Source organism: Poecilia reticulata, unplaced genomic scaffold (genome assembly GCF_000633615.1).
Source record: "Poecilia reticulata strain Guanapo unplaced genomic scaffold, Guppy_female_1.0+MT scaffold_318, whole genome shotgun sequence".
In the NCBI taxonomy this organism is placed as follows: Eukaryota; Metazoa; Chordata; class Actinopteri; order Cyprinodontiformes; family Poeciliidae; genus Poecilia; species Poecilia reticulata.
In genome coordinates this window covers 12897-31288 of record NW_007615093.1, presented here as the reverse complement: position 1 = coordinate 31288, position 18392 = coordinate 12897, and the positions used below count along the sequence as shown (strand labels likewise).

The window sequence follows — 18392 nt, the reverse complement described above, 5'->3', positions numbered from 1 at the left end:
AATAAACAAGTAAAAGATGTTTGTGATTCTGATACATAAATTCTGATTAATCTGGTTGTATGAAACAATGGCTGGATCAAAAAGAAAACTGGAGACAAATAGGAGAGAGAGAGTTGTGATTGGCTTGTTACTCGCTATGTCACTCTGGACCAGTGCTTCCCAAACTTTTTCTCCTGGACCCCCCAGTGGTTTTCAAACATATTCTGGGCCCCCTATGAATTACAATAGGGAGGGTTAGACTTTGTGCAAGTAGTTAGACAGGAAAGAGGGTAATCAGAGGCGGAATACATGTGGAAAATGTTACCAGGTCAGGAATCAAACCTGCGACCACCACCACAAGGACTAAGGCCTCATTACATGGGTCGTGCCAAGCCCCTGCATCACCACAGCACCACCCAACAAAATGTTATACTTTAAAGATACAGACTGCAACTCGCTAGTGGAAATGTTCAGATCACGGTGGTGAGTCCGGTTAGAACTCCAAAGAAAGGCAGAGTGGCACGTCAGTGGGTTTAACTTGCACTTGCTGTTTATTTCTTAATTTGACGTAACTGTGTGGTTCTAGAAAAGATAAATAGTAATACAGCATCTGTGTCAATCAATCAATCAAATTTTATTTGTATAGCACATTTAAGCAGCAAGGCATTTCAAAGTGCTTTACACAAATAAAATAAAAACAGCAAGTGACAGTGAATAAACAGTGAGAAAGAGATTTAAAAAAATATAAAAACATTAAAACCAGCGCCCCTTTTAGGACTTCAGTTAAACGTCGTTTAACTGGGACTCTGACCCTCTGGCACTTTAGTCAAAAACACTGTTTGACAAGGACTCCAACCTCTAGGTTTTTAGTTGAACGCTGTCAACTGGGACTCTAAACCCCGTAGAACTTTAGTTAAACGTCGTTTAACTGGGACGTTTTCCGGGGGGCTTTACATTATTAAAACAGAAACAGTGAGAAAGAGAAATAAAAAGAAATTAAAAAGTAAAGATAAAAACATTAAAGAGATTTTTAAAAAAGACATAAAAACCTGTGCTCTAACCTTAATTTAGCCATAAGCAACTCTAAACAGGTGGGTTTTAAGTTAAGATTTAAAGGCACCCAGTGTTTCAGCTGTTTTACAGTTTTCTGGAAGTTTGTTCCAAATTTGTGGTGCGTAGAAGCTGAATGCTGCTTCTCCTCGTTTGGTTCTGGTTCCGGGGATGCAGAGCAGAACCAGAACCAGAAGATCTGAGGGGTCTAGACGGTTGATACAGTAATAACAGATCTTTAATGTATTGTGGTGCTAAACCGTTCAGTGATTTATAAACTAACATCAGTATTTTAAAGTCTATTCTCTGAGTTACAGGGAGCCAGTGTAGGGACTTTAAAACTGCTGTTATGTGCTCAATCTTCCTGGTTTTAGTGAGAACACGAGCAGCAGCGTTCTGGATCAGCTGCAGCTGTTTGATTGATTTATTAGTCAGACCTGTGAAGACGCTGTTGCAGTAATCAATGCAGCTAAAGATAAACRCATGGATGAGTTTCTCTAGATCGTGCTGAGACATAAGTCCTCTAATCCTGGAGATGTTCTTCAGGTGATAGAAGGCCGACTTTGTGACTGTCTTAATGTGGCTCTGAAGGTTCAGGTCAGAGTCCATCACTACTCCCACGTTTCGGGCCTGATACCTGGTTTTTAGTTGTAATAACTGAAGCTGTGATTTGATTCATGTTCGCTCCTCTTTAGGTCCAAAGATAATAACTTCAGATTTGTTTCTGTTCAGCTGGAGAAAGTTTTGGCACATCCACACATTGATATGTTCTAAGCATCTATTCTTGGATGGGTTCAGAGTCAGGGATATAGAGCTGTGTATCATCCGTATAATTGTGGTAGCTAATCCTATTTCCTGTTATAACCTGAGCCAGTGGGAGCATATAAATATTGAAGAGAATGGGTCCTAGGACTGAACCTTGGGGTACCCCCACATGTGACCTTTGACAGTATCTGAATAATGCCTAAATAAAATGACTGAAGTTATATCACACTTACTAAATAACTGCAATGTTAAGGTTACACACATCCCATTTCTAAATAAATACACGGCACGAAAAACCCACGTTGTGTAGCTCTTATTAAGTTCACACGTGAACAAAGCATGCTATCAATTAAGGGTAAAAACTTAAATACTCGGCTTAATAAACAATGTTCTTAACTTCTGACATTACTTACTTGCATTTCCACACACACAAATCAAAGGAAGGTGACAACAAACTGCAAACAGCAAGTTAAATGACACAGAATGCGAACGGTAAAATCTCTACAGCTTCTTCCCCTTCTTTTGTCTGCATGCTGCTCACCGGCGGTCCACCACTCCACTCAGCGTTGTGTTTAGAAGGCACAATGATGTATCAGCGCACTTAATCGATCATAACACATTTTTTTTGTTATTGGAAACCATATTCAAACATCTATCAAAGCTACATTTATAAACAATTGTATTATTTAAGTATGTTTTAATGCATAGTTCAGCAAATTTAAATATGCTTAGTGGCTATAACAATAGAATAGGAATTGAATATTCTGATATCGATGTATGAAGAGCATATTACAAAGCACACAGCCGTTCATAAGCTCTCGCATATTGACGAGAAAACGGACTGAAATATGACCGAAGAGGAAATTTTTAAGATATTTGTGACATTATCACGTTTCTTAGCCATGTAATCCCTAAAACGGTGGGTTTTATTTCGCAAAAAACTTGATAAATACGGTTTTTACACTTTTATTGACACATAATGAGCCGAACTTTTTTCAGTCCGTGTCTGTTGTAAACGTTCTCTGCAAATGGTTTGAAATTCTCTGCTTAGTCTTTTGATACCATAATAGCTTAAAAGCATTACAACAGAGACCCATTATGTAGAACATTTTATATCATGCTTAACTTTCTAGACAGTTAATATAGGAGGGAATGCATTTTAATTTATGAGTCTGAAAATATTTGCATCAGTCTTGTTGATATGAAACTTATAGCATTAGCTCAGAGAACAAGTGTCATTACGAAGAAAAGGTGAAATCCTTTCAGCTCTTTATTTCCCCCAATTAGCACAGGGATGCATGTTTTGGCAATATGGATTTCCAGCCTGCTAAAAGCATCCCTGTGCTAATTGGGGGAAATAAAGAGTTAATGGTGAAATAACTTTTTATACATAATCTGAGTAGTTCCATGAACTGCTGGTTTAAGTTTTAAATCAGTAGGATAATATTTGAGGGGAATAGAGAGGGGATGCATATTGTGGCAGGCTGGAAATCCATATTGCCAAAAAATGCATCCCTGTGCTAATTGGGGGAAATAAAGAGTTAAGAGTGAAATAACTTTTTCTACATAACCAGAATAGATCCATGAACTGCTGGTATAAGTTTTATATCAGTAGGATAATATTTGAGGAGAACAGAGATGGGATTCATATTTTGGCAGGCTGGAAATCCATATTGCCCATAAAATGCATCCCTGTGCTAACTTTGAGAAATAGAGTGAGTGAAATAACTTTTTCTACATAATCAGAGAAGTTCCAAGAACTGCTTGTATAAGTTTTTTTTTTATCAACATTTGAGGAGAATAGAAAGGGGATGCATATTTTGGCTCCCGGCAAATTGATTTAAAAACTCCAGATAGTTTTGCCCTATGAGTGGAGGTGGAACACAGATATTAAGTCTGGTAATAGCTGTAAATATTTTTGGTTCACTAAAGTTATTTATTTATTCAATATCCCGCAGTGCTGATGAGGCATCTTCTGCTGTTTTGGTCAAACAAAGCAGAAGGGACTTTTGTTTGTGTCTCTTTTTTTGTTTGCTGCATTTGCTTTTTGCTTGCGTCTCTTCTTGTTTGCATATTTTCACTGTTGCTGCGCATTTGCACCCGTCAGCCACCGTACCCCCTCTCCCTGCGTCTTCTCGCCACTGGTGTCTTTATGAGCACTGAGAGAACTACGGACACCGTGAACGCTCAAACAACGTGTTTCGGCAATGTTGTCACACTTTCTTCACGCTTTTGCGTCTGGTATTATTTTATGTTGYTAGCTTTACTAACCTTGCGCTGCATTGTTCATATTCCTCCTGTTTTCAAAAGTAAGTCTCAATAGTTAAAGGAGGAGAGCCATAAAAAAGGTCACTGGCTCCATTTCCTCTCTACATAAATAAGCGATTCTAACAGCGTAATTGTGATGTTTGCGTTCATTTACCTGTTAAAAAACATTTATAAGGGAAAAGAACAGTTACTAAATGATCTTCATACAGAAAGCTTTTACATTTAGACCTTAACTTTCATCCAAACGCTGGTGTTTCCTACCTATCCGGTGTAAGATTATCTGGGGAGTCCGGGAGAAATCCAGCAGTCTGCGCTGATCGTCCATCTCTTCCTCCGACTTGACGGGTATTTCTTTAAACTCTGTGAATGTTTCTTCAGCAGCAGTTAACCGCTCGTTGATAAACTCGTTAAAGCTGGACTGAAGATATTTTAGAGAAACATTCAACAGAACAGACCGCGTGCCATCCTCCTCCTCCTCTTCTTCTTCATCATCATCATCATCATCATCATCATCATCATCATCATCTTCTTCTTCGTCTTCTTCCTACTCTTCTTCTTCTTTGGGATTTTATGACTGTCGCTTTCATGTCATTGCATTACCGCCACCTTGTGGATCATACGGTCATCACATCTAAAGATTTCTCATAGTCAGTCATCTTTGAAAAACGTAAATTATTTTCTTCTGAAGCTGCTGCCCCCGCGACCCGACCCCGGATAAGCGGCAGAAAATGGATGGATGGATGGATTTTCTTCCACTTTATCTAAATAAAACAAATACTATATTAGTATTCCAGTTTTCACAAATCCAAAGTTAATATTGTCTTCTGATTCGTATCTCCTACATCCCGCAACATGTTTTACAGTTTCTTCACTTCACCAGATAAGAACCTTTCTTATTATATCCGTATATCCATAAAGAGCTCTGCTGCTTTGTTCCATAGATATAATATAAGGATAGAGGCCTCATGAACCGCTCTCGCCTATTAAGCACTGAGAAAGCACGAGGTTGTTCCGCGCCCTTATCTGGAGAACTACGGACACCGTAAAAGCTCAAACAACGTGTTTCGGCAATGTTGTCACACTTTCTTCAAGCTTTTGCGTCTGGTATTAGTTTATGTTTACGAGATTTAGGGCGGCCATGTTGGATCCGTCGACCGCTCCACTGTCAAATTAAAATCATGTCTGATCATTTACTTTCTGATGTTCCTGACCTCAGAAGCATCAAACTTAATCAGTGTGCCAAAACATTCATGAAGGTGTGAATATTTTTCTTTTATATTCATTTTTGCTTAGTTTTATCATAGGAAGCTACCTTGAGATTCTTAAAGGCCTGGGATTAACTTTTGCATAAAATTATAGTAACCTTACCATATAGTTTCTTAAACGTAAATGAAGCTCATATATTCTATATTATATCCAAATAACATTGTTTTTTTTTACTACATTTTAAATAAACAACCAAATCAAGGTTTAAATACTTTTATTTGAAGTCGATACATATTTGTTAACCAAAGCAGATTATACCAAAAATTAAAAGAGTCGCTGTGCTCAGGGGCAGTTTTAACAGGAAATGGTTCTGAAACCTGCAAACTGCTGCAGTTATTTAAAGCTGTTAAGAGCAGTGACAGGAAGAGGCCTGCTCTGTTTTAGTTTGCAGGATGTTGCTTAGACATGAGCTAAAGGTCAGTCTTTTAACACCTAGGGACAAAACAAATGTCAGCTAAAAGATTATTTGCTGATCATAGGGGAAATTTTGACATCTCACTTGGTAAATAAGCAAATAACTAAAAGATATAATTCTGACCTGAGTGTATCACACCTTCCACTTTTGAGACATCTTTTTGAGCCTTTGTTTGAAGGTCACACTTCCTCTTGGTTTCATTGTGTTTCTGAAATAACTTGGTTGTCAGATGTTTTTCGGAATTGAGTGACGTCGATGTCTAGCAGCTGAAAATGTCCCTTTTCACTCCTGCTTGTGTAAGGACTATAAATCTGGGATGTAACTTTACTTTTATCAGAGCCCACTCTGACATTGTCAAGTGTCTCTCAATCTGCATATGTTATTAAAAGCATTTGTGTTTTGAAAACGTTTGATTCTCAGCACCCTTATTTTGAAAAATCATCTTTTAAAGATTTTTCACTCCACACTACTTATATATCATACGTATATCCACTTATAGCCTTATATATTTGGCAGGCACAAAAAAAAAATATCAGCGCATTTAATCGATCATAACATGTTTTTTTGTTACTGAAAACCTTATCCAAACATCTGTCAAAGCTACATTTATAAACAATTGTACTTCCTGTTTTAGTTCTTCTTTGGTTGTCTTCCAGCACATTCTTGTCACGTAAGTCTTGTTTTCGGTGTCAGAACCTACCGCCAAGCCTCGGCAACAGTTTAGTTTTTCTAACTCCTTCTTATCCACATGGAGGTATTATTTAATTTTACTGCTTTTATTTTAATAAATTATTTTAACTTTTAAACAGTGTCTATTGCAAAAACATACATGTGTCCTAAATCAATTCCTGGGTGGAAGTCCCAGGTGACGTTGTTGGCAACAAACTAAATAATTGTGTATTTTTACTATCTATTGCCTCACTAACATTTATTTAGCTAATGTTAACATATGCACTCTTACTACTGCACTAAATGTGTTAAATGAAATTATTCATTATATGACCTCATACTATTTACCTTTGTAATCATTACTTGGTAATATTTAAAATTTTCAGCCGAGATGTTAGTACTGATTTTAAATTGTTCAGTTTAGCTGAGAGTTTTTGCAGTGTAACCAGATTTGAAGATTAACTTTTTTCTGCTGCTTCTTCTCATTTCATTTCAACAAGTGTTCTGCAGCTGAATTTAAATGTCTCTACAATTTTCAGCAGTAACATTCAGCACTAACACTACATTTTCACAGAAAAGGCACATTTTCCACTTACTTTCTAAGACAGTAAATATATAGAGGTTTAATTAGTTACATTATAAACATGGTAATCTATAATAGAAGACAGCAGCAGAAGAAAAGAGAAAAATATAAGACAAAAGACAACAAATTATGAAGACAATAATCAACCATAGTTTCTACAATCAAGAAAAATCTATGCATGAAAATTAGTTTATAGTGAATATTACATTGTCTATAGAGTAAAACTTTTTTAAATTTCTTCATAAAGCTTTGGAGCGCTGTGGAGGAATTAGGCCACACCCACCAAATATTGGACTACATTCTTGTCAGGTGGTGGACAAGGATCGATCACAGTGATTTTGGTCCAGCTCGGTTGAAACGTGTGGAATTTATAGCCAAACGTATGGCCAAACGTGTCACTGCGCCACATCTCCATTGCCACGCCCTCTACTGAAAACTCTTGGCGCTTTAAGGCAAGTGAGACCAACTTGTTTTCTGTCATCTGACTCAAGATCACCCTGATTAGGCCAAGCGGGTCAGAGATTAAGCTTTCCAAGAGAAAAACGTCACTTCCTTTTCAGAGGGGGAGGGGCTTGGATGACATAGGATGATCAGGGATCCAACCACAATCACTCATGCCAAGTTTGGTGCCAATTGGCCTTTTTAAATGAAAGTCATAACGTTTTGTTTGCGTTAGCCACTATGCCAAATTTACTGTTCTGCCATGCCACCTGAACATTTATGAAACCTAATTTTTTGATAACTTTTAAAGCCCCACCCCTTTACTGCATCCTGGCCAAAAACGAAGAAAGTGGGTCAAAATCCATAGGAGGAGTTTGTTAAAATTCAATGTGAATAAAAGTGAAAAATAGCCAAATTTGCCCCTTGGCCCAAAATGAAGATCAGTTTATACCCAGTAGCCATAAGGGCATTAAATGCACCTAGAACAATTTATCACCCAGTTTTGTTATAATCCATGTAATTTTATTGAATGTTTATAATAACAATACAGTTTGTCATTATTTTTTCTACAGAATATGCCAGAAATACCTCCAGTCTTTAATTCTAGTTTAGGGCCGTTGTAAACAAATAATTTAATAATCGAGTAAACTATTGGTATTATGATTAATCAAGTAATCTGTTACAAAAAGGATAAAGTAACACATTGAATTTACCAACATAACAGCAGTATTACTATCACATATCAAAATCAGTTAAATTTTTACAGTTGAGCTTCCCTAACAATAACTTTCCTGTAGCATAGAAAATTAACTCATAATAATAATAGCTCGAAGGATTTAACACCTTCATTCATCACAAACAGAAACTCGTCTACCAGCTACGTGCCGCCACGATGAGCTCCGCCACCAATTGTTGAAACTGGGATGATATGAAATCAATATTCTGGTTCGTCCGTAAAGCTACACTTACGTTAATTATCTAATGCTCATCCGCCTGCAGTACTCAGTCTATTCTCTCACCTGTATAAATACACCTGCAGTGCTTACTCTTCCTCGTCGTTCGCTCTGAACCACCACCAGGCAGCAGCTCAGAGAGGAGAAAAGACTACCGTACTACAGGCATCGGCCAGTCATTTAAAGGCTGTTTATTGGTCCCCCGATAAACGACAAAGACCCGAACATCATTACCAATCAATAAAATCCTCCCAGGCCCAACTTGAAAACTGGACATTATGCTGCTAACACTAACCTTTCGTCAACAACTCAGGCGGAAGTGAGAGCTCTGTGCAACGCAAGTAAAAACCCAGCTGGAACACGGAGCATTAGATAATAAAATATAACTTAGTGAAGCTTCGAGGAAGATAATTTTTGCTCAAGGAATTTAAAAAATCAGGGTACTTGAATCACTCGAGGAATAATTTTAGCTTATTCTAGTTTTTAACCAAATCAATTTTATTGTGAAACTAAACACAGAATAACTCATTGAAAATATTTCTACAGATTTTCAACTGTGTGAATCATCATGTGCCGAGATAAACTAACAATTCGATTGAAACCTTTTCCACAGGTTACACATGAAAACGGCTTTTCACCAGTGTGAATYATCATGTGTTCAGTTAAATGGTGTTTTAGACCAAAACGTTTTCCACAGTTCACACATGAAAATGGCTTTTCACCAGTGTGAATCATCATGTGCCGAGTTAAGTTCTGTTTTTCACCAAAACATTTTCCACAGTTCACACATGAAAATGGCTTTTCACCAGTGTGAATCAACGTGTGATCAGTTAAAGTCCGTTTTTGACTAAAACTTTTTCCACAGGTCACACATGAAAACGGCTTTTCACCAGTGTGAGTCCTCATGTGCTGAGATAAATTCTGTTTGTCACAAAAACTTTTCCCACAGGTCACACATTCAAACGGCTTTTCACCAGTGTGAATCATCATGTGCAGAGTTAAATGCTGTTTTCGACTAAACCTTTTACCACAGGTCACACATAAAAATGGCTTTTCACCAGTGTGAGTCATCATGTGCTGAGTTAAATTCTGTTTATCATAAAAACTTTTCCCACAGGTCACACATTCAAACGGCTTTTCACCAGTGTGAATCATCATGTGCAGCGTTAAATGCTGTTTTCGACTAAAACTTTTACCACAGGTCACACATGAAAAGGGCTTTTCACCGGTGTGAATCCTCATGTGCCGAGTTAAATTTGGTTTTAGACTAAAACTTTTTCCACAGGTCACACATGAAAATGGCTTTTTACCGGTGTGAATCCACATGTGCAGAGTTAAACTCCGTTTTAGACTAAAACGTTTTTCACAGGTCACACATGCAAAAGTTTTGCTTCTTTCTTGATTTTGGTTCTCAGCTTCAGCAGCTTCCTGGAAGATGACTTGGTTCCTGTTTGGTTCTGATTCAGTGGGGTATGTTTGTTCATCAATAGGAGCCACCATGCAGGTATCAGTCTCCTGTTTTAACTGAACCTGTTCTTCACCCTGACTGCAGTAAACTTCTTCCTCTTCCACTTTTATCTGGTGATGTTCTAGATCCTCCTGTTCGTCTTTTATCTGATGTTCTAGATCCTCCCGCTCTTCTTTTATCTGATCTTCCGGTTCTTCCTGTTCTTGTTTCACCTGCAGAGTTTTTAACTCCTCCTGGTCCAGAGTGGATCTCCTCTCCTGGTTATAAATGTTACACCGCAGGGAATCTGGACAAGAAAACAGAGGAAAAGAGCAATTGTTAACTTTATTGAAGTAAATGTGAGAAATTGTTCATCATTTAAGACGGAAAGGAAAAATGAAAAAACCCACACTTAAAAATTCAAGAACGTAGACAGAGAGACAGATCAGTCAACAAATTCAGCTGATAATTGGAGAATTCTCAAATGAACAAATATTAAAAAATTAATTTTTATTTATTATAAAATTATTATAGTCAGCATTGTTATAAATTTTATAATATCAAGATATTACTTAATTTCCATGACTTTTATTTATATTAAAATTTGATTTTAGTCCACTTTATAACTTTGGGGTCTATTTACAAACAAGAGTTTATTTGTAGGTTAATAATTGTTAAGATTTTGTTCTTTTGTTATTTACTTTCCAAAGTTAGACAGGAAGAACTGTGGGTCCATTATCTGTAAATATAGGTACTGGTATTGGACCAGCATGCACTGGTTTGGGCCTGTGGGTTTTGACCAGAGCAGGAGAGGAAACAATGAAAAGTAGTGATGGTGAGATGAAGCTTCATGAAGCCCTGAGGAACTCCATCCAATCACTCGACTCCTGAGCCGATGCACCGCGGTGCTTCATATGCTCTACTGGGACATCAAGGGGACAATATATGTAAAATAGGCAACGTGAAAACAACATGAAGCCTTACAATGAATAAACAAGTAAAAGATGTTTGTGATTCTGATGCATAAATTCTGGATCAAAAAGAAAACGGGAAACAAACAGGAGAGAGAGAGTTGTGATTGGCTTGTTACTCGCCATGTCACTATGGACAACGATTTATTACTAAAAAATAAAAACTTTAACTGCTCGGGTTTAGGTGAGTTTCATAAAAATCCTCCTGGATTACTCGGCACATCACTAATGAAACGCTTGATTTCTGTTATTTGCTTGTTAAACTGAAAAAAATAAACTATAACAGCAATTTTTACGTTTTTTGGACATTGAACATCTTTTATCAATGTAACTGGGTGTATTAGTTGAAAACGGTGTTTCCATGAAGTAGCTTTAAATTTCCACCTGTACTGGGCCCCTGAATGCATCTATGCCCCTTTTCCCCGTAGACGTATATAAAGAACAGACGCCTCATGGACCGCTCTCGCCTATTGTCGCTGACGAGATTTAGGGCGGCCATCTTGGAGAGGTCGACCACTCCACTCAGCCTYACATGTTTGACAGGCTCAATGACGTATTTATCAATCATAACTCGCTAAATACWAAACACATTTTCACAATTTTTGCTGTTAACCTTATTAATACAGCCATCATAGTTACATTTACAAGGAAATTATTTTTTAAAAGTATTTTGAAAGACTGATACAAGGTTGAGCATATTTAACTATTCTTAGAGGGGAAAACAGAAGCACACAACCAGTTATAATGTTTTAAATATATTCTTTTGTAATATCAATACATATTTATATAAATATAGAAACACAAAATTCCCTGGTGAAAAATAATCTAAGTATGTTAAATTGTAACATACTTGAGCATACTTTAAGTCAGACTAATCAAGTGTAAACTTCAAATATACTTAGGATTAGTTACCTTAAAGTGTGACATTTTGGAACAACTAATTTTGTGTTTAGTGTACTTTAGTAGTATTTAAATATTAAAGTATAATTTGAAGTGTACTAAGCATACTTCAATGTATTTTTTGGGAATACTTAAGTTGAACTTAGTGTATTGTTTAATATGTAATATAAACGTGCTTCATCACAGTAGTATATATTGAGTGTACTATTATTGTGATAGAATTACATTTAAAATATACTTAGAGTGTAATTTAAGTATATTGGCATTACATATTTAATATATTAGTAGTGTGATTACAGTATGCTACAATTACACTTCTTGTTAATTATAATTGCGAATGAAGTACACTTTATAGTTACTTAATGTCTTTATTATTCTGCTTTGCCACTTTGTACATTACATGCTTCATACACACATCAGTACTGTGAACATATCAGGCTACCGGAACACAGAAGGGTCAATTACAACACACTTTACAGGTGAAACTAATAACATTGTGCTTTCAATATATTACCATTTTGGTAACACTTTATTTGATGGTGTAACGCTCTTGTTGAATTTCAATCTGGATGAGATCATTCCAGGCGCTTTCAGAAAACAGAGCCTGAGAGAAATGAGTGGTCTTGTATTTAGATTTTTCTTAATTGAAGGAATGATGTATTTCATGCATTATCATTATAAGAAGTGTTTTGATTCTTGGAAGTAAAAGTAGTTCAATATAGAAATGGGACATATAATCTGGTTTTATCTGACATGTATTTCATGTATTCCGATTCTGTTTGACATATAATTAAGTGTGCATGATTATACTATAAACTTGATTATATTGAAGTTCAAATGAGCTTTTATATCTGTGAAATGAGTTTGTTGAATTAAACTGTAAACAATCCTGGGTTAACCTTTTGAAGTAAGCTGCTGTCATCTGCTAGAGCTGCTAATAAAACATATATATTAAATTTTGTTGATGATTGTGGACATTGGAATTAATTCTGAGTCCGGAATTACTGATGTTGCTTCTTATTATTGTAAAGTCTATGTGCATGGTTCTAGGAAGATGGTGGCTCCATAGGTTTCTTTGGCGATGAGTAAATAATCACACTGGGGTTGAAGCCAACCCACTAAAATTTATATAGTCTGCAACAAGTGCTCGTTATTATAAGGCAGAGAGCTGCCGTTAAAAGTGATCATTGAGGTAAGGCAACCGTGAGAGCTACTCGCTTAATTGCCTTAATAATTGAGAAGAGTGATATCTTTTGGACCTATCCATGGAGTAAAAGCCCTAGGATCTAGAGATTTTGCCGACCCATTAACTGGAGAGCTGGTCAATAGTCAGTCTATGAGAATTTTTCACTGTTAAAACTGTGGCCAGCTGCTCAGTTAAAAAAAAAAATCCTTCCACCATAGAGACAATGTGAAGGTTCATCCTCAGAGCTGGTTGTTGATCTGGTGGAGTCAGAGCTTCTTCTGAGACAGGAAAGTCTTTAGTTTTCCTAACACCTGATTTCTCTGGCTTCCTCTTTCATCTTCATTTGCTTAGACTGCAAAAACATGCTGAAGATAAAAACAATAAAGAAGGAGTTATAACAGCAACCTCACAATATCACAGTCTCTTTGGCATACTGAGCTTGATTAAAACCAGGTTAAGTTTATGAAGAAACCTATTAAGTCGCAAGAGAACCTTTATACAGTTATAACATCAAGCTGAATGATTGTTATTGTGACTTTTATGATTATTACTATAAAATAAATAAAATAATTATTTCTGTAACCAACATAAGTTTGCTTGTATCTTTACTGCACTGTTTATATTAAACAAAGATAATTAGCATTTTGAACCAAACTTACCACCAGCTAGCAACACGTTAGCAGCCTTCGACCCTGCGGGTTCCTTTTGTGACCCACATTTCATTTCCATCCGGTTCTTGTCCAGTTGTGTTTTCGTCTAACTCGGACTAGGACGTCACAAGCTTGAATTTACCAAAACTACTACTATCAAGACTCCCTATTTTTAAAGTAATATTCTGTGAGTAAAAATGGCAAATTTGAGCAGAGTCTGTTATCTTCTTTGGCTCATGGCTCCTTCCTTCTTTTTTTATGGCGCTTTTTAAAAAAAACAGAGTGTGCAATACCGCCACCATCTGGTCTGGAGTGTGAACTGGAGCTAATGGCGTTCACCATCTGATCTAACGTCATACATCTGAAAATGGATTCGGTAAAGACAGCTTCAGTGGCGCAAAAAGTGGGTAAGCAGGGTATGCAACGCATAGGGGCGCAGCATCAGAGGGGGCGCCAAAACCCCGTCTGGAGGGGGCGGCGCACCGATGATGTCTTCCCATTCACTTCAGCACGCCTTACGCTCCTTCACCTCGCGCACATAACGAGGTAAATGTAGCAAGTTTTACCCTTCACGAATCGTAGCCTCGGAGGGAGGGCGTCGCTCTATGTTTTCGCATCCACCTGAATAATGTGTAGTTGCGCCACTGGACAGCTTCCATGTTTTAGTTAAAAAAACTGAAAACAACAGATCATATTCAGAGGGATGTAAAACTGAAGATACCCGCTACATTTAGTGTTAAGGACAAATATTGTTTTTATTGTAGAACCTGTTACTAAACTGTCAATGTTTCATATGTTGAGACATTAATACATTATTTTTGTTAAACATTACATCAAGTTCCACTATTAGGATTATTATTTTTTTTATTCTTTGCCATTTTAACAAAAAATGTAAAAAGTATTAAGGCACCTAAAAAGGCATACTTTATTAGCCTAAAGTATGCACCAAGATGTAATTTAAAACATACTGAAATTAATAACTTAAAGTAAGTGTTAAGTGAATTAAAAAAAATTAACTTTTGAGCATACATTTTAAACTATACACAAAATATATTTAAAAGGTATTTGAAACTTATTTATAATATCTTTTAAATGTACACTTGAGCAAGTGTATATTTGTACTTGGGCAAATACTTATTTTGATCACTCAAAGTATACTTTTATTTAATATATTTCTTAAAAGTGTATTTTTGTACAATTATATTCAACTGTGTTTAAAGTTATGTCAAAATTGGCACAAGAATACTTTAGTATACTTCGTATTTATAGGTAGTACACTTAACACTTAGTAACTTAAAATATACTTACACTAATGTAAGTATATTTGAAAGTACTTTTTTTCCTTGTAGGGTTTGCCTGTTAAAAATCAGTTATACGGGAAGGGAGCAGTTACTAAAATGATCCTGGTGAATAAGGTTTCAGAAATTTAGACCTTAACCTTCATCCAAACGCTGGTGTTTCCTACCTATCCGGTGTAAGATTATCCGGGGAGTCCGGGAGAAATCCAGCAGTCTGCGCTGATCGTCCATCTCTTCCTCCGAATTTACTATTATTTCTTTAAACTCTGTGAAAGTTGCTTCAGCAGGATTAACTGATAAACGTGTTTAAAGAAACACTCGAATATTCAACAAAACAGACCATCCGCCATCTTCTTTCCGCTTCCTCATCCTTCTCTTCTTCTTTGGGGTTTTATGACTGTCGGCATTCATATGGTTGCATTACCGCCACCTTGTGGTTTATACGGTCATCACATCTAAATATTTCTCATACAGTGCGAGTTGCGGACAGTGAAACACACCGGGGAGCCTATAGACCAAAACCCGTGTCGGTGCGCGCATAGACATCAATACATGTCTATGGGTGCGCGTATTGGTTTCAGCAAGTCACGTGACCGATACCGGAACTGTTTCAAAATGACATTAACGCGCCAAACTGTGTTTAGAAAGAAGAGAATCTGTCAATCTGTCAATAGCATTTGCCAAACGAATTCTTAATCTTTTACAGCGTCAACTATGGAGCAGCTTCAAAGGAAAGATTTCCACTGTGTGGGACCATTTTGATCTTATATTGGAAAATAATTTTTTAATTTTTGCTGTTTCATCCGGTTCTTGTCAGTTTCTATTTGATCTATCTGAATCTAAATTCAGCTGAAATTGACTCTTAGTTTACTTTCATATTATGTTCTGCAGGTTAAGTGTCGCATATGTTTGACTAAACTGTCTTATTTAAATAAATCCACCTTTTCAATGTTGAGGCATTATGAGGCCAGGCATGAGAATGAAGTCCCAGATACACCTAGATAAACTCAGATATGCAGCCATTCTACAAATTACTCAGTTGCTTTCTATAAATTATTTCATATACAGTGATTCCTCGCTATAACGCGGTTCACCTTTCGCAGTCTCGCTGCTTGGCAGATTTTTTTGTGCAGTTTTTTCCCCCCACAGTGTTCTGCGTCCTGATTGACCGTATGATTTGGTAAAAACAGTCTCCGTGCTTCTTCTCTACCTAAGTGCCAATAACGTTAAGGCATAAAAAACTGTGACCAGAGGCAGCAAAACCTGACCGGAGGCTCGTTTGATGAGATCCGTCGCTCTGCCGTAGATACAGCTGTGAATCTGGTGGGGCAGGTTGGAGGAGACGCTTTAATGACATGACTCCGGATCACATTAATGCCCGATTGATGCACACGCACATCCGCTGACCTGAAAACAGATTTTGTTATTTGGTTTCAATGTAGAGTATTTAATTATGCTGTATAATAATTGTAAAAACTAAAAGGTAACTATCTCACGGATTTCGCCTATCAGGGGTTATTTTCGGAACGCAACCCCTGAGAAAAACAAGGGTTCGCTCTAAATGTAGAGTTTACTTAATTTTTTTCTACAGCAGGAGTAGTTTTGTCAAAAAAGCGTAACAGACTAAATTTCAAAATGTTGTAAAAACTTTTATTTAATAAAGATTTGTGGGGAAAAAACAGTCCACAAGCATCCTCATTCCAAACACTTTCACTTAAATTTTCACTTTATTGTGCAAGTTCACATTATTTATTGACTGTATATCAAATATATTTAGAATTTAACTAAAGATATGACATAATACAATAAATAATATTCAATAAAATACAAAGACTTAAATCTTATTGCATAGACTAGGAGGTCATCAAATCACTACGTTGCCAGTAGGAATTTTTAATGTCCAGCAGGTGTCAGTATTGAGTGACACATTATCGACACAGAATCTACAGTTTTGCTATGTGTCGAAACGCCTCATCTACCCATCACTACTCATTTCTAAACAAATAAATTGCGCTCCACTACTTCTTAAACAAATGACATTTTCCACTAAAAATCACAACTGCGCATGCCCAAAGCTCAAGAGAATCGGTCTGTTTCCTACTTTAGTCACTTAATCCTCACAAATAAAAGTCAGTCACCAAACACGGTTTTCCAAAACATTGAGTGTATTAATATTTCATAAGAGGAGGATATATATTATCAAAATATATATTGTGACATGAATTTTATGCCATATCGCAGATCCCTACTCTGCAGTAAAATGCAAATCAATCCCTCTGTCCGTCATTAGAAGGTTCTGGAAGGGAGTTCATGTCCGGTCAAATCCTCTTAATGTTTCCAGTATTGAATGTATAAGTATTTCAGGGCGGCAGAATGACAACAGCAAACAGATCAATGTCTGTGGATTGGAGGCTCCACAGATTTCATGTTTGTGCTGCACAAGTTATATAAAAAATAATGTATCTCTCAAGGAAAAGGTTTCAGGGAGGCACATCTCCAAGTAATCAAATGTCGAGACCCAAATTATTACATTTAAAAAATTGCATAAAACTTTATATGCAACAAAGCCCTTAAGTCCATAACTAATTTTCACTAAATACTTTCTATAGTGAACTTCWATGCAGCCCACACAGGGATGCAGCGGCCACATAAACAGCCAGACGCAGGGAGTTAAAAACGGATGTAGTTTAATCTCATTTCTTGTCATAGATACCGTGAAAGTGTAGCATGAAATAAAAAGATACAGAATTGTTGAACATGCGTAACTCTTGAATAAAATTAACATAATGTTCACACACACACAAAAGAATATGTTGTCCTGAACTCGTCAGCATACACAACTCTCATTTCTAAACAAATAAACTGCGTTCCACTACTTCCTAAACAAATGACATTTTCCATAAAAATCACAACTGCACACGCCCAAAGCTCATGCTGCTTTCCAAGGGCGGCAATTTAAACTTGTCTTAAAGTTTCCTCAAGACTCCATGACGACTCATCACCCAGCAGAAACAGGAAGTGCAGCACGACACAAAAACACACAAAGAAGAAGCGTACCGCTCTTCCAACAAAACAACAAATTGAGCACTAGGTGTCACTGTTGGACCAAAAACAAATAAGAGAATTTTACCATTTAGAAGCCATTTACTGTGGAAAATACCTCTATGGCTTTTCACCAGTGTGAATCCTCATGTGGTTAATTAATTTCTGATTTTGACTAAAACATTTTCCACAGGTCACACATGAAAACGGCTTTTCACCAGTGTGAATCATCTTGTGCTGAATTAAAACTTGTTTTTGACGGAAACATTTTCCACAGGTCACACATGAAAACGGCTTTTCACTTGAATGAGTTCTCATGTGACTGGTTAAATCCTGTTTTCGCATAAAACATTTTCCACAGGTCTCGCATGAAAACGGCGTTTCACCAGTGTGAATCCTCTTGTGCCTAATTAAATTTTGGTTTATATTAAAACTTTTTCCACAGGTCACACATGAAAAGGGCTTTTCACCTGTGTGAATCCTCATGTGGTTAGTTAAATTCGGTTTTT

At 36.8% G+C, this 18392-nt stretch overlaps 2 protein-coding genes across 2 annotated transcripts in view; both read right to left on the bottom strand.

The window, feature by feature from the left end:
* The window catches only part of LOC103460875 (zinc finger protein 853-like), a 16070-nt gene extending 11544 nt beyond the window's left edge, over positions 1-4526 (bottom strand). The window contains exon 1 of the mRNA XM_017303515.1: positions 4324-4526. Coding sequence (XP_017159004.1) covers positions 4324-4387 — 64 coding nt within the window. The 5' untranslated portion in view covers positions 4388-4526. The remainder of the gene's footprint in view (positions 1-4323) is intronic.
* Positions 4527-8888: 4362 nt separating this feature from the next.
* LOC103460876 (oocyte zinc finger protein XlCOF6.1-like) lies at positions 8889-15229 on the bottom strand. Its single transcript, XM_017303516.1, has 2 exons — positions 15009-15229; positions 8889-10143 (listed from the first exon to the last, which is right to left on the bottom strand). The coding sequence occupies exons 1-2, from the start codon at positions 15070-15072 to the stop codon at positions 8930-8932; spliced, it is 1278 nt and encodes a 425-aa protein (XP_017159005.1). The 5' UTR covers positions 15073-15229; the 3' UTR covers positions 8889-8929.
* Positions 15230-18392: the final 3163 nt, after the last annotated feature.